Source organism: Pollicipes pollicipes, unplaced genomic scaffold (genome assembly GCF_011947565.3).
Source record: "Pollicipes pollicipes isolate AB1234 unplaced genomic scaffold, Ppol_2.1 Scaffold_2555;HRSCAF=2994_pilon_pilon_pilon, whole genome shotgun sequence".
NCBI classification, from domain to species: Eukaryota; Metazoa; Arthropoda; class Thecostraca; order Pollicipedomorpha; family Pollicipedidae; genus Pollicipes; species Pollicipes pollicipes.
In genome coordinates, this window is record NW_023596136.1 from 32,977,058 (window position 1) to 32,997,566 (window position 20,509).

General features: G+C 55.4%; 1 protein-coding gene across 1 annotated transcript in view; it reads left to right on the forward strand.

Moving 5' to 3' along the window:
- Positions 1-3,191: 3,191 nt before the first annotated feature.
- The window catches only part of LOC119100506 (uncharacterized), a 69,341-nt gene continuing 52,023 nt past the window's right edge, over positions 3,192-20,509 (forward strand). Inside the window, exons 1-4 of the mRNA XM_037223597.1 lie at positions 3,192-3,452; positions 16,118-16,321; positions 17,033-17,151; positions 20,291-20,432. Coding sequence (XP_037079492.1) covers positions 3,405-3,452; positions 16,118-16,321; positions 17,033-17,151; positions 20,291-20,432 — 513 coding nt within the window. The 5' untranslated portion in view covers positions 3,192-3,404. The remainder of the gene's footprint in view (positions 3,453-16,117; positions 16,322-17,032; positions 17,152-20,290; positions 20,433-20,509) is intronic.

Consider the following 20,509-nt stretch of genomic DNA (forward strand, 5'->3'; position numbering starts at 1 on the left):
TTTTGCATACCTATTGGAATTTCATGCCTTATTTCAACAGTCCAGCCCTTAAGTTCTCATTTACTGCTACCACTAGCGACATAAACATTGTAGACAACGGAAACTTTTTGTTTGGTGTTAATAAGGTTACGCGGACACTAATGCAGGTATCTCCAAAATACCGAAACAGGGAGCTTAGATGCTCTCAAGTTCGAGTGAAGGTTTCTAAAAACGAAAGTAATGGAAAGGTGTTCGTTACCCTGTACATGGAGTTCCATGACGCATGCAGTGGGCACTCACTACAACATTTTTATTGGATAGAGTGATGCCTTATTCCTCGTCGGCAGCTCCAGTGACATCGATAAGGGCTGAGGGCCGTCTCCTATGAATTATTGGACAGCCAGCGATGTTCGTGGAACAGTTTTCCGAGTTTAGACCCCCTGATGGTGGCGAATGTCTAAAGTATAGTCCTTAAGTCCGAGGTTAATATGCACCTGGCTCAAAAAAGCATCCCTGGCTTAGTGGTGACCACGCATTGTGGCCACCGCTTAGCTAATGCAGTGATGCAGTTATATGAATGATTAATCTGGTTGCAAATGACGAAGCCTTTCAATTTCCAAACTATTTTCGAAAACGCCACGCACAGTTCTGCGTGGCGGAAACGCATTCATAGTGCTGATGAAAGCATAACTGGGTTGGAGTTGAAGCTGTATTTGACAAGATGCAGGGCTGTCATTGGAATGTCCTTTTGGACATTAAACTGCGTTAGCTTCTGGCCGCACTCATGCTCACACGGCACTCAGTCAAGTCGGGCGCTTAAAGTCCGTCCTATTGTGCAATTCCTGGAAGCAGACATGCGCTCGCCACTCTACGACAATAGCAGCGTATGTGAGGACTAAGTAGACGGGCCCATTACAAAACAGTGAAAGCCGGCGCTGATCACTGGCCGCAGCGGGTTGAGCGGGCGCAGCAGCGGGCCCGAGGACCGGTCCGGTCGCGGCGCCCGCAGCTTCTGACCGCAGCAGCGGCCCGTCTGCCGCGAACGGCCATCACTCTTCGTTAGCACGGCGGCGTCCCAGCTCACTGCAGCGGGCCGCGGAAAACGCGACGACACACCCCGGCGGGACGTCCCGGACTCGGAGGCTGGGACGTCCCGGGTCACGAGGCAGGGACGTCCCGGACTCGGAGGCTGGGACGTCCCGGGTCACGAGGCAGGGGCGTGCCGGACCAGGAGGCTGGGACGTCCCGAACCATAAGACAGGGACGTCCCAAACCAGGAGGCAGGGGCGCTCTGGATCAAGAGGCAGGGACGTCCCGGACCCGGGACAGTAACGTCCCGGACTAGGAGGCAAGGACATCCCGGATCAGGAGGCAGGGGCGCTCCGGACCCGGGACAGGGACGTCCCGGACCCGAGACAGGGACGCCTCGGACCAGGAGACAGAGACGCCTCGAATCAGGAAGCAGGGGCGTCTCAAATCAGGCGGGTAGAGACGTTCCGAACAAGAAGACAGGAACGTCCCGGACCAGGAGGCAGTGTCGTCCCGAACCAGTAGGCAGGGACGTCCCAATCAAGAGACAGGGACGTCCTGGACACGGAAACAGGGGCATCTCGGACGCTTGATATCGGCGGCGCGGTGAGGTGTCCGGAGGACAGCGGGGCCGACGCCGCCGTCAGGCTGAGTGACGCCGCATCAGGCTGAGTAAGATGTCCGGAGGACAGCGCGGGCCGACGCCGTTTCAGACCGAGTGACGCCGCATCAGGTTCAGTAAGATGTCCGGCGGACAGCGGGGCCGACGCCGCGTCAGGCTGAGTGACGCCGCATCAGGCTGAGTAAGATGTCCGGAGGACAGCGGGGCCGACGCCGCCTCAGGCTGAGTGCCGCTGCGTCAGGCTGAGTGAGATGTCCGGAGGACGGCGGGGCCGACATCGCGTCAGGCTTGAGTGAGCGCGAGAGCCTTCGGCACAAGTCTGAAGCATGCGGACAGTTCAGCGTGGTGTTCAGACTGCAAAGCGATTAGGCTGATCAAAAAGGTTAGATTATTTTTATTTCATCCTGCAGCGAAGTGAAAAATACGATCCCAGAACTTAGTTTGCCAAATATCTGAAACGCTGCACTGATGCGTGCTGGATGGTCCTAGCGATATGGGCTAAAAGGCTGGTCAGATGTCCCATTAATCCATTTGGACAAAGTCAAGGACGCAGCTCTGCAGGAATGTTGCAGCGTAGGGCAAACCAGCATGAGGACGTTTTTTCGGTGAACTCAATCCCTTCAAGTGTCCGCCATTTTTGGGCGACGTGACGTCCGCCATACGCAGCATGGCGGACATCCAGCTTGCTGTCCAACATCATGACATAGGCGACATTCACTTCCAGGCGTAGGCAAGTAAAGCAGACCTGACCTGCCTGACAAAGTGGTAGACGCTAAAAGAAAAATAAGGTGGTCCATGTGATGTAAGTTTTTCACGTGGTTTCTTGCGAGGCAAGCTTTCAACGTGCAGATCAGACACGTGATTTTACAGCGTGGGTGTCGGCTCCTCTACTTGTGTCAGATAGTCCTGGAGGTCTAGCACTGCTTGTCATAATCGAGTAACATGATACATTCAACGTGAATATGGCAAGCATCTGTGGTTTGTGGTGCGGGCTCTGCATTCCCCTCGCATCCCCGTGGAAAATATACCATCATGTTTTCGCATCCGGACTGCACAGGGCCATGGCCACGTGTGTTGAGATAGCCGGTGCAAGTGACGGGAAGCCTCCCATGCGAGAGCGCAGGAAGTCCTACTTTATAAGTGGAGGGCGGTTGGCACCATGTAATTGGTCAGTGATCAGCGGCTTCATGCGTCGCTGGCCGTTGCAGCTGCAGGGTCGCGGTCAGATCCGTGTTCACACGTGTGTGGCATCGTCTCAGGCCTGCAATTAACAACAGGCGTGGCCTTGACAGCGGAATGTGCCCCATGTTCTGATAGGGAGCCAGTAACTACTGCTAGAAACCGATTCCAGCCCGACGGCACAATGAATCTCGATACGCCGGTCCACCTGCCGAGTCGACGGCAGTGCGCATGCGCAACAGTCGCGCCTGGCCGGCCGGTACGCCGGCGTCCGTGCGCCAGTCGGACCGAGAGGGTCCTGCTGGTGCCGCGTGGGGTGGTTGCCGTTCCTCGCGAGGCGCCGGCGGTTCCGGAGCCGTGGTGCCGCTGTGTCGGCGTGAATTCGCTGCTGGAGCTGGAGAGCGGTTCCGGCGCGCTTCGGCCTCGCTGGCAGCCGGGTGCGGTGGGCTGCGGCCGGCCGCCGGCAGCATGAGTGTGGTGCGGCGATGACCGCCGGGAAGGCCGAGGCATCATCAAGGGGACCGCCTGGCCGACGGAAGCCCTCAGGCGTGTGTGAGGGTCACGAGGTCACGAGAACGGGTCGGAGCCGTCGGCGATGCAGGAGCGCAGCGTACATGGCAGCGGCAGCGATGACCTGAGAATGGTGAGCACCGGCGGCGACACGTTGGCTGGACTAACCCTGAACTTCCGAGATGCGTTCGGAGGTTGTCGCTGTTGGCAGTAACCTAACTCGGCCCGAGCGCTTTTGCTTGAGCTTAACTGATCAGAGCGAATGGGGATTCGAACGCACTTTAAAAGAGTGGATATACTACCCTATGGATTCTTTTGAAGTCCAAATGGCGAAACGTTTTGGTAGTTTGGTAGAACCATCAACCGATTCTAGACGTTTTTGCTGTTAAACAATTGACGCCACCCAAAGATTAACTCCGGCCATGGTGTATTACGTTGCAGTGTCAATGTAAAATCAGCAGTTATTCATAACAGTTGTAAGCATTTTTTGGACATAGCATTTCGCCTCTTTTGAATCAGAACTGGTGTGTTAGCAACACCAGTGATTACCGTGCTTTCAGGTTAATACTAATTGGATGTACCCGGCTTAGGCATTTATGTTATAAAACGGTCGGAACCCATACAGATGGTAGAGATCGTTAGAGCATATTAAAGTGAAACATATGTAATATTATGATCAGATGATTTCACCGATGCGTTACACTTAAATCTGAACACCTATGTTTTCTGCTGCCTCCCTCGCAACATTTTCGCTGCGACCTTCCTTGTGACAAACACATAGTGCCAAACACACGCCGACAATCTGCTGTTATCTCTTGAATGCGTACGTCTTGCTATCACTTACGTCGAGCCTATTCGGCACCGAGCCATGCCTGGAGGGCTGGTCAGGTCAGCGGCTGAAGGACTGCATGGTGTGATCACACATGTCATGATCAGGATCACACATGTGAAGTATCACATGGTGTGATCGAGTTACACAGGATAGAGGAAAGGAGACTTACGTGAGGACCACGCCGGCCATCGGCGCTCCAACTGGCGGTGCTGGAGCGCTGACCGGGGGCCGGTGCCGGCACGTTGGTGGTGCCGGGAAATGTTGGCACGAAACAGGCACATGGCACGCCACTGCCTGTGTCGATGCTCGCCAAATATGGCCAGCTCTGGGTCCCGGCCCACGCGTCGATGTCGGCTCCAATGCGGACCACCAGCGCCCTTTTTAAGGAAAATTTGACGCTGCTGACAAGGTCTCGATCGACTCGGCTCGTACAGGAGATCAGAGGTTGGAGCGTCCGATTCTAGGAGCGTTGGGAGTGGCCGCCCGGCACGGTCGCCCTGCTGAACATGGCGAGCATACGCCCAGGCTTCGCACGTAGGCTGACTTTCCTGTACGCGGGACGGAGTACGGCCGTCCGTTTGTTCCTCCTTCGCCTGGCGGTCGAGGTGTGCAGGTAGCCGGCCGGATCGGCCGCTTTCCCACCTTTCGGCCGCGATCGGGATCCGATGGGCTGGAAGGTGGTGTGAGGTAGGGGGGGGGGGGGGCGGGCCCCGGACCCTATCGCCGCATCACCGCTGGCCGACGGCCGGCGCCCTGCCCGACACCATTGTCCCGCTATCGCTGGCTATCGCGCTAATGAGGACGGAGCGGCGCGGCTGGGCCCGCTGGAGCGCAGGGTCAGCGGATGGCGCCGCTCAGCCGCCGCCCGCTCTATCAGGCGCCGCTCGCGCAGGCGTGATGAGCGGCACTCACTCGGCCGCCCTTTCAGACGAGCGGCAGAACTGCCGTGTTGTGACCGGGCGCGACGGGGCAGAGCGATGGGGAATGCCCGGCGCTCTGTGTGCCGCCGGATCACCGGTCGGCCGTCGCGTTTGTGGGGTCGGCTGTCAGGTCGAGCCTTTGTGCGGGGTATTGACTCCGCGGATCTGTGTGGTCCGGAGAACCAGGTCCAATTAGTGCCAGCAGACGCTGGACCAATAGCCGAATAAGGCTGAAGGCCGATAGTGATCTGGTAATACGTACAGCAGGGCTGCAGTGTGCAGACTGGCGGGCTGCATCCATAATCCCCTTACTTCTGGCCTACTGTGCCGCTGCTGCATGCCCAGTGACGAACGCGTCTATCTGATCGGCTCGGAGCATGAGAAAGTTTTGCTGCCATGCACCGAGTGCGACACCTTCATTGCCTGTTGATTGTATCCGAAGGCTAGGCCACGGAGCTATTGTTTGTGCCGCATGCTTTTGACCTGCAACCGAGCGAAAACTTCAATCGCAAAGCCAGATCTATACAAGGGAAGCAAAAATGGGAACCTCAGCAGTGCAGTTCGGCAGGAAGGGACGTCGTGAATGCTAATGTTCGCATCGTATTGCATTTTGTCATGCTATGCACTGCGGTGCGGTTCGCCGTTCTGCCCAGGGAATGGGCCTGAGGTATGCCGACCTCAAGGTCAACACGAACAGGGAAAATCCAACCGAACTGCTGGTTAAAAGTGTTAACCAGTACACCTGGAGCATCTAGCAATGCGTACTATTCGCCTTTCAACAGTGATAGTTGGTTTTACCACGTTGTAAACTGTATGTAACTAATAAAGGAAAGTTATCGCATCGTTCTCGTGAAGTGATTCCCTCGACTGAGCGTCGGGTGCTCCGGCGGGAAGGGACCCGGAGCGGATGCGCTCGTGCCCCGGCCGTCAGCCGCCGCCGCTGTTGGACGCGGCCGCGCGCGGCCTCGGCGGGCGCCGATGCTGGCTGGGCGGCTCTGTTGCGGACAGCGTCGCCGCCGCCGCCGCGCCGCCGCCGCCGCCGCCGCTCTCAACAATTACGGAGCAGCTGGCCGGCCGAGCGACGGCGATTTTCCAGCCATTAGGTGTTGGCAGCTGGCATTGTCTGCCGGCCGGTTCAGCAGCGTCACCGGCCCTGAGCGAGTCCCTCCCCTTCCCTTCCCCTGCCGCGGGGGACGCTGCCAGCCTGCTCCGTGCAGGTGCTGAAGCCGACTTGGGCTCCGGCTTCAGCTTCGATTTGGACTCGGACTGGACTTCTATTTCTTCTTCCACCTCTATTTTGATTTCGCGAAGCCGCGCTTTGCAAGGACTTTGGGTTCAGCGTCAGCTTTTTTCCTTTTCTACAGCTAGGCTTCGTGCCCTGTTGAGCGGTCGGCTTTAATTTTGACTGCGGCTTTGTACGATTTGGAAAGGTTGGCTACGAATCTACATCAAACATTTTTAGCCATAGTTCTTGAGGTTTATGCGATGTTGAATATCAGCTTTGACATTGCTTAGGTGGCTTCTGTTTTCACGGCAGTTGCAACTTTACTTAACTTTGCTTAAAAACGGTCTTGCATCTCGCACCACCTCAAAATACCTTACAGATATTCCTGGTCGCGACGCATGCATAGCTCAAAGCCAAAAACCAACCAGTTTTTCTCAGAACCAGTTGACACCTGACGATAGCCAGAGAACTAGCTGTATGAAACGTTATGCTCCTACTAACACATGAGACAAAGGCGATAGTCCGAGAAATCTTTCATTCGTAATGCTCACACCTTGCCCCGTTCATCCGCAAACTTCAGCACCGTTATTTAAAACGGACGGATTCGGCTTTAGCCCAGCGGTTCCCAGGAACCGCTGACATCGGCTTTTGCTTCGTTTGCACGAAGTGTGAAGTCACTGGGCTTGGATCAGCTATGTCGTTTTAAAGATACCAAGCTGCTAACTTTCGCTTCGTCTTCGAAACCGCCGGGTTCGGCCCCGATTTAAGTGTTATGTTAACGTCTTGGCTTCGGATACGGTTCCGAAGGCAAGTGGCTAGTTTCATCTCTATGCCTGGTGATGACGCAGGGTAGCGAAAGGGAATGCTCCACGTTTGAAGATATTGAAGCCAACATCAAATATGACGAAATAAGCTCACATAACTATTGGTGTACTTTTAACCGGAAAAGATTGTTCTAAACAACACAATTCCACTGTTAAGTAAACACGGTCCTCAACACGTCAGTGTTTGCTTGAATTGTCGTACCTTGCACAACATTGATTCAGAGCTAATCGACGGCCGTTATATTTGTGGATTGTGCTCCCGAATGCCGGATATGAACGAATCGACAATTAAATTTGTCTTGGCCTAGTTGGCCGCATAATTAATTTAATGGCAGGGTATGAATGACGTTATTATGGCGCCATGAATGCGTGGGTGACCTTGAAATAGTTTCCCAAAAAGTTTGCACACCTAAGTGGACGTGTACCTAGGACCTAGTGGAGCTTAGGTCTCAATAGCAGGGCTGTAAACTGCATTAAATGATCTTCAAGATGACTACTTCATTTTAAAACGCCATGCAAATGCGGAATACTCCTTGAAAGGAAAGTAAACAGGCCCCTAAGCAGTATAAAATGGCTAAACCTGCCCTCAAAAGACACAAAAACGGGCTTTTCCGAATACACCCCTTTATTCTCAAAGTTGGGGCGGTCTGAGCCGCCTCCCTCTCCCTGACGTGGATTGGCAGCTCCCGGCCGTCGCTGGCAGCTGGCAGCGGCAGGTGATGTGGGTGGTAAGCGCACCTTCAAGCAGGGGAGCTTCGCCGTGCGGACCTCCCGCGAACTGTCACAGTTTCCGTGGTGACGTACCTTTTACCGCAAACGGCTGGTCATTAAGGTCTGGGGAGACGACAGTTCTGTGATCCTGCGCTTCCCGCTCTAGGCATCGGAGCGTCCGTCCACGGCATATCTGAGGCCCGTTGCCGTGCACTTGGGCGGATCCCAGGTGTCCGTGTTTGGGCAGGCCATGAGGCCAGTGGCCTTCCAAGGCGATGGGAAGCACGTAGGCTTGCACAATTTTTGTTCGAATTTGGTACGGTTAGCACAACATTTGTCCTTTGCCCCACTTCACGAACTTGGATGGACTTTGGTCCCTCCCAGGAAAGTGCATTCATAATTGCTGGACGGTCCATGGTTGTCGAACGTGATCATTCGTCGCGACCTGCATATGAGAACAGCGCCATCAACTTAACAAGAGCGCTCTGGGCTACAGCCCTCTCATGTCATCCCAGCACCAGCGGCCGGCCGGCGATCCGAACTGTAGCTCTCTCATGTCATCCCAGCACCAGCGGCCGGCCGGCGATCCGAACTATAGCTCTCTGCTGTCATCCCAGCAGTGTGCGGCCTGCGGCCGGCCGGCGATCCGTACTGTAGTCCTCGCATGTCATCCCAGCGCTGTGTGACTGGCGGTCGGCCAGCGATCCGAACTGAAGCTCTCTCATGTCATCCCAGCACTGTGTGACCGGCGGTCGGCCACCGATCCGAACTGTAGCTCTCTCATGTCATCCCAGCACTGTGTGACCGGCGGCCGGACAGCGATGAATTGTCCTCGCTTCCGGTCAACAGACGACGGATAGCCAAGGCCACTGTAATCGGACGCAATTTGTCATCATTACAAGCACGCGCCCAGACCGACTTTGGCGCCCCCTGTCGAGTGGCGGTGTAACTCTGAAGTGGGCTGTGAGTTGCGGATTTAAGACGCACTGCCGGCATTGTTTTGTGGTCTCCGGTTATTTCAGAGGCCACGTGTCCCGACAAAAATTGTCGCGGCCGCTGAGCGCATCGCGAGGTAACCGAATGGCGTTATCCCAGCTCAAGGCGATGTAGCGTTTGTTGCATGTTCCCTTCAAATGTGTCTTGGCGCTTTCAAGCACTGCGTCTGAGGCCGGTTTCAGTGACCAGGATTTGATTCGGTCACGTCCGGCGTTGGTGACGTCTGGGAATGTTCAACGACGTTGAGTGTCACTCAACGGCGTCTGTAGTCTGTTGATAACGTTTAGCATCGTTTGGTGACGTAAAAGGCGAGCAGGTGACGTCAGATTTTATACACCCTGGATATGTTCGATGTATCTCACGCATTCACAAGCTCGATAGCTTTAACCGTTTCAGTGCATTTAACACATTCTGCAGAAACGCGTTCAGTTTACGTTTGACACATCACATGATTAACCTCTTTTTTACATTGTATACACGATTACCGATGACGTCTGATGTCCAACTGAGAACGGGCAATGAGGACTCGATATTGGGCGCGGTCGATTTTCACTTCATTGAATCACTTTCGGAGAAATGTGCCAATTTCCCGCGGGCAGGAAGAATCCTGGTTAGTCGTTTTCTCATGCATGCTGGTTATGTGCTCTCAGATTGAGTTGTTACTGGTGTTGTGCCAATGTTCCATGTGGCTGCATGGGATCATAGGAACTCACGTAGGTGCCATAAAGTAACGGTTTCAGTTTCGAAGATAATCCGGACAGAAAAGCTGGGGACGCTGGAAAGTTTTTACTATTACGTTTGCCAACAAGTCGCGGAAAATATCAAAGTTTGCAGGAGAATAGACTTAGCCCCTTTCCGTCATTTTGCTCACGATAGCATGCTGCAGCCTATCACGTTCAGGTGTGCAGCCGCCTTGGCCGGTTCTCAGGCAGACCGACCAATCCCCCGCCTGCTTCTGCGCGGTGTCATCGCTGAGGATGTCAGGCTTGGAATGCACTCCTAACGAAACGTACCACTGACTAACCACTTTCAATCGCAAGAACTGGTGTCATGCTCGACTAAGCATCTGTATCGGGGTTGATTTTTAAGTCATCCGAGGTGTGACTGAGTTAGGGTGGAGTCGATTCTACCGGACGCGGCGGAGTCGGATTTAGAGCTGGGTTAAATACCGCACCGAGAGGGCAGGGCTGAGTCGAATGCAGACACAACCTATGCAAGCAATGCAACGAGGTGAATGACCTTTGACTGAGGCCAATGCTTGCACATGCAAGGTGTTGACCTCTCACTGCCCCGCATAGCGATGAGCTGTTTGGAGCATGTACGTATAAAGCAAGCTGATGGTGAATACGTACAGGCTGGTGGGCACCGGTGCCCAACGCATCTAACGTTCAGGCTAAGCAATGCTAAAAGTGGTGTATGCAAGCAAGGCCTAACCCCCTGGATTCGGTTCTGAAATTTTCAGCTTAGTATCGAGTCAGTATCAGAGTCGTATGCTGTGCTGCTACTGTGCTTTGGTGTGTGTCACGTGTGCTGTGGCGTGTGCTACGTGTGTGCTGTGACTTGTGCCATATGTGCTGTGGCGTGCGCCACATGTGCTGTGAGTCAGAGGCAGATCGACTCTGCTTAACTGGAGTCGGGCAGAGTCAGCAGTCAGGAGTCAGTAGTTAAACCTTTGCTCAACTGGAGGTGAAACATTGCTTTCGAGAGGCGACACGCCAATCTGAGTTCATTGCACTCAAAAGTCACTGGCGGAGGAAATGATGCAGTTTAAATGTGCTGAAATGGAAATCGGCTTTGGGTCGCATAAACTGATACAGTTTTACCGAAAAGTACCTGTGAACTTATCCGTGTGTCGGTAATTACGGGCGTCACTGAATGAAAGTATGTTTGCATTATTTAATAGAAATACATTAAATTCCGATATTGAACACTTCCCGCGTGGACAACGGATTTCACTCGCCTTGCTTAAATGTATCGCTCAAAAACACCGTCGACATTCTAAGTATCTCCGGTAGTCGCTGGAATTTTGTGTCGCTGCATCGTAGATGCTTTGACGACGCGTATAAACATACGTGAATGAATTATTCTAATTGTATTCACTCGTAGGGCTATAAGTCAAGCGGTTTCATTTTTGACACGGCTCTGTCGAGCATTCGCCCACCGGCGGGACCCACAGAAGCAGGCATTACAACGACCACGGGGCCATGAGGTCGCAATGAAAACGGTGCTAATATCGTCAACTGACAGTGGGTGCGGGCTTAGATGGGTCACTTTAAATCAGACACACCTCTAATGCACCTCTGTTCTTGACCCATTTGGTCACTTTTAAATCTGCCTGCACCTCTGTTCCTCGAACCTATTGGTGGATCTAATTGCTTCTGGTCGCGAGCTTATGCGAACCGCATCGCTAAATATAGCCGGCGTGGCCATCCACGAGGCGCGCCTTGTCTATCCAATCTTCTTTGGTGCACCATGCCCCAGCTGGGGTCATGGGTGTCAGGTCCGTACGGACCGCACGCCGCTGGGGTCGGCCGGCATGGCATGGCCGTCGGGGCATGACTGCGACGTCCGCAGCTGCCCGCCGGCCGCCCACGCTCCGGCGTACAGCACTCCTGCACACGTGCAGGTCATCACTCGGGCCCGGCGCTCCAAGGGTGCGGCGTCGGCAGAACGACGAGCCGTGCACGACCGGGATGGCGACGGAGGTCGTCTGCTCGCGTGTGCACGTGCTGTTCGGGAGGGCGCGGCCGCCACGGTGGTCCGCACGTGGCTCGACTCCGGGAGCCGTGGATCTGGCGGGGCTGCAGAGGCCAGCCTGACTTTACTCGACTCCGGGAGCCGTGGATCTGGCGGGGCTGCAGAGGCCAGTCTGACCTCACTCGATTCCGGGAGCCGTGAATCTGGCGGGGCTGCAGAGGCCAGCCTGACCTCACCCGACTCCGGGAGCCGTGGATCTGGTGGGGCGGCAGAGGCCAGCCCGACCTCACTTGACTTCGGGAGCTGTGGATCTGGTGGGGCTGCGGAGGCCAGCCTGAGCTCCCCAGACATTGGGTGACACTCAGGCTGGTGCGATACGCCGCTATGGGCTGGACGCGCCACCTTTGGCGTCTTCTCATTAACCCCGGACCAACACCCGGACATGCACGAAATGGTCGGTAAAACAGCGATCCTCTAGTCGTTGAACACAGTTTAGTGGCACCTTCTTTTGGCAGTTTTCCATGTAACACAATGCTCATCTCTTTTTGCAGTCATATATCCATCACTCCAGCTATTGTTTATGCGCTGTGACCAAGGGAGAACTGTGGCGGAGGCTTGCCCTGCCATCTTTAAAGTTTATGGTTTATGATGTGTCTTTCGTCCATTTGGTCACAGCAGCACGTAACCGACGCAACATCAAGAAAACCGAGAATGAAACATCTGTGTTAAACACGCGCCGGGGTGGGTGAGGGTAAAATTGACCCCACTGAAGGCTTTCCAGAATGATTGCAGAACGGCGCGGCGCAGCCACGCCAAATTTTGCTTAGCTGTAGAAAATTGAATACTGGATCGTGTGGTATTAAACATTTAGATGTACCTTGAACGGTCGCTGACCTATGGCAGGTCAAAGTCAGGCCATAGTTTCAGCGAAGTCAATTGCTAGGGAGTCGTTTAATCTGATGCAACAAAGGAGTGTTAGACCAGGCCGTACATCTCTAAGATGCTTTCCTAGAGAACAGAAATATTCAATGAGCAAATTACGTTGACCTAAGGTCAGGTATAAAGGTCAGACCAAGTTTAAACCAACCTGTTTTATTATTCTTAGGGCTTGCTGTATGGCGTGGTTTCTGGTGCTCTTTTCGAGTCTAGTGATGACAGGAACCGCATTATACATTTTCCATGAACATCTTGGAAGTCAGAATAGGTTATTGACCTAAGATGACCCAGGTCAACATTTTGTTTTTAGAGACATACTGCCTAGCGTTATCTTTGTTGCTTATTCAAATGGAACACTCGGAGCGGTCTTGTATGATTTTGGTCACCATGACCTTCAACAGGTCAAATTAGGTCACTGACCTTAGATGAGCATTGCTTAGAAACAGTTAGCTAGGTTCTAAGGGCACTTTGGAGACTTACCTGGATTTCGACCTTGCTTGACCTTATTTGACCCAAAGATCATGACCTAGGTACCTCAAGCTTAGACCTAAGTGAGTACACGTGCAGGTCAACACACCCTGTAAATGTGGTGTCTCTAGCTCTATTAGTTCTCGAGATTTCAGGGGGGGGGCAAATTGACCCCCCTATCCGAGCGAAGGGTGTCTAGCCGGTCACCTAGGCGTGTGTTAAGAAAAATGCTGAGCAATGTCCGCATAAACAGGGTTTTCTTGCAGACACCTGCAGCTGATCACAACCTGCATAATTTTTTCCCGGCCGTACGATCACTGAAACACAAAGTCACACACACGCACACACACACACACACACGCCAGCTGCATCAACTGACGCACATACAGCTAAATAGGCGATTCGAAATTGATACCTGTCTGTGCGAGCACCATCTGCTGTTTTGTTTTGTTTGTTTTGTTTTTTTTTTGCTAGCGTCACTCGCCCTGTCCAAAATCGATAGCAGCGTGAGATATGCCCTGATCTCCCTGCCCGGCGACACGTGGGGAGCCTTTGTGCGCGCGTGACCCCAGCTTCTGTCCGGCTCCTGTCACCTCGTGGTTCACGCCGTAGCCGCCAGTCTCACAGAAGCCGCAGAAGCCGCGGTAGCCTGACACCATCCACGACAGATGGATGGTCGGCCACTGGTCCGCCTGGGTGACGCGCAGTGATGCGGGGACGTCCGATTCGCGGCCGCCAGCCTGTCTGTATCGGAGCGGCCGCCGGCCTGTCTGGATCAGGGTCGCAGCCGGTCTGTCTGTATCGGAGCGGCCGCCGGTCTGTCTGGATCGGATCGGCAGTCGGTCTGTCTGTATCGGAGCGGCCGCCAGTTCGTCTGGATCTGAGCAGCCGCCGGTCCATCTGGATCGGACCGACCGCTGGTCAGTCTGGATCAGACCGACCGCCGGTCCGTCTGGATCGGACCGACCGCCGGTCCGTCTGGGTCGGACTGGCCGCCGTCGTGCCCGGTCAGAGCAGTCGCGCGGCCGGCTGTGCTGGGAGGGGCGCGCGCGGCGCGGCGACCCGGCGCCAATGGTCAATAATTTATGGCTCGTTCTCGGGAGGGATGGTTTGTAGTCTTCTTTGTTGGAGGAGAAAGAGCCTCTCCCCGGCCGTCGCCGATAGCATCGGCACGACTTATGACGCGGCCCTGCTTTTATGAAGCATATAAGGTCAACGAGACGGACGCCGTGATAATGACCAGCTGACCGTTGTTTGTGAGGCGCGGCGCGTAACAGCCTGGGTGGTCCATGCCGCCGATGGCACTGCAAAAACGACCATGAGTGCCTCCGTGTACTGGCGAGGGGCCGGTACTCGCTGTGAAAGACGCTGAAGCCGACGTCATGACGCATACGGCATTGCGCCGTCGCTGATTGCCCACTTAACGTCGTCCGAGCCATAACTCATCGTCAACTCGGCGGCCCCAAATGCTAATGGCGGGCCCTGATATCATCATCGCCAAGCGGCTGCGGCGCGTTTTTGGTGTGCGTTCCGCGTCCGGGTCGCCGCGCACCCGGCGTGGCCTGTGCCTCTGTTTGCCTCGGAGCCTGGGAATCGCTTGACCCGCCGGACACAGCGTCGCACAACGGCCTGTGATGAGAGCGCCCGGCCTGAGCAGGCTGCGTAGGCTGCGCTGCGGCGTGCTCCGGCCTCGGCTGCACTTGTTGCTGCTGTGTGGAACTGCGCCTGCTCAGCGCCGGATCAGCTCAGTGCCATTGTGGTGCAGGTTCAGTACTCCGACTTCTTGTCGAGCCCAGCCCGCGCGCACCGGCTCGCAGCTGTCTTGTTTACCTTTGAATGAGCAAACATATGCCCTATGTTCATTAAATTTATCGACACACTTAGTCTGTATAGGTGGTCATTACGCACAGTAAGAACAAAAGATAAGTTTGTATGTCATGTACGTGAACAGATATGCATTGTGTAACATAGAATGTCCCACGTGGTTTTCCCGCCTTTTGTTTTATACTCCGCAACGAGGGCAATAACCTCACTCTTCACATGACTGAAATGCATTGCAACGTCCTGCAACGAGATTATTTCGACAAGACTATCAGTAGGAATGGGAACAGGCCGGTTGTAGTACGACGATATTTAATTATACCTAAACCGGAGTGACCTCCTTGAAGTTGAATGCCTTTTTTCTGAAGAACCTAACAGCATGCTCGAAGATTTACGCATGAATTTCTGGGTCAATTTCCACTGGATTAAATGTAAGTTTGGTTGATTGTGTTTGGCAGCCTTGCTTATCTCGCTCGTAGTTCACTCCGACCTATGCAGCGTATTGCAGTTGAAGTACACGATCTAGCCAGCTTCAAACATTGCGCCTTATGATGGCTCAGGAGTGGCCGGCTGACGGCGCCACTCGGCCGACGCCCGCCGACCGGCGCGTCGTCGCCGACGGTGTGGGGCTGGGGGGGGGGGGGACGCCGTCGCGCAGCTGCCGCCGGTGTCGTTCACCTTCGAGGGCGTACGTGACACGTGCCGGCTATGGCGGCCGCAATCGATTTGTCGTCGGTCGTGGTGTCTGCGGGACGCAGGAGCTGACTTCTGCCTCCTCCCCGCCGCAGATGACCCGGAGAGGTGGGGTGTGGGAGCGGGCCAGGTGTCCGAAGTCATTCGATCTGGGGGAGGGGTGTCCGGCGGCGTCGAGACGCCACCCTTCTGACCGCTGACCGTCAGTGGTGGCGGTCCTCCGCGAGGGGGAAGGGGAGAGCGGGGATGGGGGAACTCTCGGGCGGCGACAGGAACAGTATCGGCTGATTTGACGCGTGCTTCTGGTGACAGCCATAGTTTAATTACTAATCGCAAACTGGAGCGTACAAAAGCCCCTGCTATTGGGTGAGCCGGGCCTGTTTTTGAAGTGAGTGCCTTTCCATGCATTACCATCCAGCCATACACCACCAAGTCAAATATTTACGAGATGTTTGAGTTTTACGCCCTACGCCCCCTCCTTGTTCTAACGTCCATGATTAAAAGTGGTTCATGTTCCTACCATGGAATTAACCATGTCATTTTAGCAGCTGCAGGCCAAAGCATTTGCTCAGAATTGCTATAATTGCCGGCGGTGTATCTTTTCACCGCGGTGCAGACACAACACGCTAACAACCGCGCGGTTGGCTGCTGCTGACATGGCGCTCGTGGCTGCAGCTGGAGCCGCTGTATCCGGAGAGGCACTACGACCTGGTGGTGCGGCCGACGGCGGGGGCCGGCGACGACCCGGCCTGCGACTGCGCTGGCCCACCGCCGCCCCAGTTCCTGCTGCCGCCGCCGCCCGTCGACCCGGCCTGGGCCGCCGCCGACGCCGACGTCTGTGATATCGTAGCTCCGTATCAAATCTGCAGCGGCCTTACCGTAAGTGGCTCTCGGGCGATGTCTGCGCTGATACGTGCATGTTGATAGCGGACTGTCGCAACAGACGCGTGGTCCACGTCGTCCTCGGGTTGCCACATGACGTATGGTGCTGGTCCGTGATGATTTCGTACCCAGATCCCATGCGCCCTCTTGTGTCTTTGAAGAGCGGGTGTAAACACACAACAGGCCGTGTAGGAGGCCAACGGGCGCACGACATCCTTTGCTGACCCCAACGTGTTGACCGGCGCATGGGCTGCAACGTCAATGTTCACTGTAAATCGTGTTTCGCCTATCAGTTTAACCTATGCTGGTATCCACGAAAGGGAGAATGTACCGTACGCAAGAATGATACTTAAAGCAATGCGAGCACTATGAAGCATAAAGCCCCATGAAGCTAGGCAGCTTCATCGTGCCAGAGCTGTGCTGCTGCCTCCGCGCCGCCGGGTCGGACAGGATCTGTTGCAGGGGGTGCCTCCCGGCACGGACCTGCAGGCTCGCCGTCCATGTCCGTGCTGGGATTGGGTAGTGACGGCAGGATGTGTTACAGGGGGTGCCTCTCGGTGCGGACCTGCAGGCTCGCCGTCCATGTCCATGCTGGGGTTGGGTTGTGACGGCAGGATCTGTTACAGGGGGTGCCTCTCGGCGCGGACCTGCAGGCTCGCCGTCCATGTCCATGCTGGGGTTGGGAAGTGACGGCAGGATCTGTTACAGGGGGTGCCTCCCGGCGCGGACCTGCAAGGCTCGCCGTCCATGTCCATGCTGGCAGCTCTCATCACTACCTCGCTTTTTCTTTTCATTGTTCTGGTGTCTGGAACAATATTCTTCTGCAAGTGAGTATTGCCTTTCGAGGTCTGCACAGTGCTGATCTGCGCGATCATCAGTTGCAGTTGCAATGCATTTTTCAAGCCTGCGCATTGTTCAGTCGGATATTGAATGTAATGTCGGTGAAATCTTACTCAGTCTCTTGCAGCGTGAAATATGTGTGGCAAGTCTGACAGTTTTCCAGACACGCACTGGATTACGGTGATGTGAAATCAATCGTGGGTTACAATGGCCTGCGACTCACGCTTCACGCGAAGCAGTGGTTAAACTTCAAGATAGTTATTGCTCAATAGGAAAAACTACACTTCCGGTAGCTGGTTCCTTACTTGTTCACGAACAACAGCCAATAAATTTCGATTGATGGTAGGATTTCGTAACTTCCGGAGACTACCGGGTTTGAATGTAACTGAACGAGCTGTTGCTTTTCTTTTGACGGTCACGTTGAACCGCGTGCCAGGGGACCAGATGACTCAGATTTGGAGAGCAGTCTCCTGGCTGACTAGCGTAGCTCGCCCGCCGCAGGCACGCGCGCCACTCACACCCTGGCGACACCGGAACCCGCTCACGATCCGCCGGCCTTGACCTGCGTCGTCCCGCGCCGCGCGCCACACCGTTGCGCGGCATCCGTCATGCTGGCGCTTCAGCTCTGGTCCCCAGCTGCCGCCGTCATCCGCCAGCCCGCCGCTGATTGGCCGCAGCGCGCGCCGTGGTGATGCCCGCGGGGAGGAGCGCCGGCCGGCCCCCGCCCTGTCACGTGCTCAGCCGGAGGTTGCGTTCTTCGCGGCTCTAATAGCTCGGGCCACGCCCCAACAACGGCCGTCTCCCCGCCATCGCCGCCCGAAGCAGACGCAATATCCCGCGCCGCTCGCGCCGGCGAAGTACGCCGCGGCGGCGCAATATTCGGCGCAGAACGCTGCCGGTCGCGGCAGGCGGCGCCGTGCCGACTTCGGCGGCGGCGTGTGAGCGACGGCGGCTCCCAGAATAGCGCGCCGCAGTCCGGTGTCGGAATGCGCGACTGGCGCGGCATGTCGGCCGGAATGTGTCGCGCCGAGACGCGCTACGAGACGCCATTCGACACATGATTGCGCCGGATGCTCGCGCGATGAAGGCGGAGGGAGAATCCGGCCGTCGGCACGGACGCGCGTCAACATGTTTGCCTGCTGAGTTATTGATCGCGCGCCGAATTCAGATGCGGTAGAGTACGATTATGGCAAGATATTGTGATTATAATACTCAGTTCATGTTTGTGGAAAAAGTTGGAGACATGTGCTGGATAAAGTGTAACGTGTTGCGGTCTTCAAATTGGGATGTTTTTGCGTTGCCTTTGAATGAATGTAGATGTATGCATGTACGCGCCATGGCCGGACCAATGCAACGAAATCAAACTTTTGAGCAGTGGTTGACGTCACGATATCTTCGGTAAGCTCTTGCGCGAGCTTTTACAAAAATAGAATGGAGCAACAGCATTATAAGTCACTTTCTTTGGTTACATCGTCTATCATGAATGCCTGATATCTAGATAATGACTGTTGCCACTGTAACGCTTCTATCTTCACTCATGTTTCGGTGTCAAATGATCGGAACGAGTGTAGGTTTGGCATCGGCGAGATTATGATACGGCCAGGTGTAGATATTGCTACTTTTCGTTTTGCGATGCAAGCACTTGGATGCGAGCAGAGAAAATATTCAGACACAAGCAGGGACCTGTAGCGCGGAGACCGTTCAAACAGGAATGCGTGCAAATCAGAACCACAAGGCCGACGTCCGGCCGCGGCGTCTTTGACCCGAACCGGCCCGCTGGAGTGGAACGGCTTCGCACGCCGTCCCGGCGCAGCTGCAGCTGGTTTTCACAGTTTCCGAGCGAGCGCCTCCACTTCCCTGGCATCTGCCTTTGTCACGCGAGCCGCACCAGGGTGGCGCCGCCATTTTCCGACCAATTTCACACACACACGGTAAAAAGGCGTCCGCCGCGCCGCGCACGGCACGGGCAACGGCGCGTTCTCACGCGCCCCGCAATTGTCGGAGACGCACACGATTTCCCGAGAAGTAAAATGTGGAGTATTTTGAACGGTAGCGGGCGTTCGATCTTCATTTGGCGGCGTTTGCGCGTCCCCCGGTCCCAGGGCAGTTTTTCTTTCATCGGGCGGATCCGCCCATGTTCCGCGTGGCGGCCTCTGATGCGGAGATGCGGAACGACGCGGCCACCCGATCCCGCCACCCCAGAGCGGCTCTCGGACACCTGGTCGGGTCACCCCGAGTGGGTCCCGGCCACCTGATTTTGCCACCCCGGAGCGACTCTCGGACACCTGATTCCGCTACCCCAGAGCGGCTCCCGGCCACCTGATTTCGCCGCCCCAGAGTGGTCTCGACCACCCGACGTCGGCGCCCCACAACGGCCCCCAGTCCGCTGTTTCCGCTCGGGCGGGCCTTGTTCTGGGAGCGGACGCGTGGTCCATGGGAGATGGACAATAGCAATTTGGCACTGCAGTGCATTGGTCATTCGGTGATTTGGCCCCTCTGACATTCAAATTCGCTAATTCAAAAATTTTGCTGCACAAACCGTAGAAAATTTGTCTGCTATGCAATTGCAATTAAGTGTTGAGGGTTGGACATTTTATGTGGGTGTATTACGGCGCGGAAGGAATCCTTTACGGTGGTCGCAGTTTCGCCCCATACACCTGTGCCACGCGACCATCTGTTTTTCCTGCGCGGAACAGGCCAATTGTTCTGTATCGCGCCCACAGTGAGGTGGTAGGAAAAGCAGTATTATATGACACCGCTACCAGGCTTGGGTGTGCTACACACGTGCCCACCCGCCTATCCCTGGCACACATGTGGTCACGCGATTGTCTGTCGGCTGAGGGAACGCTGTCAAGCACTGCGGATCATGGAGATAGACCGCGGACGGATTTTGCCACTACGATATATCAGAACCAAACGGCAGTGCAATAACCGGAGGGTCGTGCGTGCCGCCACATGAAGATGGATGGGATCGAGCCGTGCGCTTTTTTGCCCCTTTCGGTCTGTCACATCCCCCGTCATTTCCTCATGTAGCCCCCCCCCCCCCCCCACATGAATCACAAACGACCAATGAGAATCTCAATTCGAGTCAGCTCACAGGTTACCGTGTGCGCTCTCGCTCTGCAGACACCGGCGCAGACTAAGCGGCATCATGTCAGCCAAGGGCGCGGGAAAGCGCGGTGACAACTCCAGGATGTTGTACGACGACCTGTCGCTGCGCCCGCACGTCATGCCCAACAACCTAAGGCCGAGCGGACCGCACATCGAGGTAGGTCGATGGTGTCAGGACGACGCATGCCGTCGGTCATCTGAGCCTGGTCATGCTTGGAGGTGTGCTGGTATGTG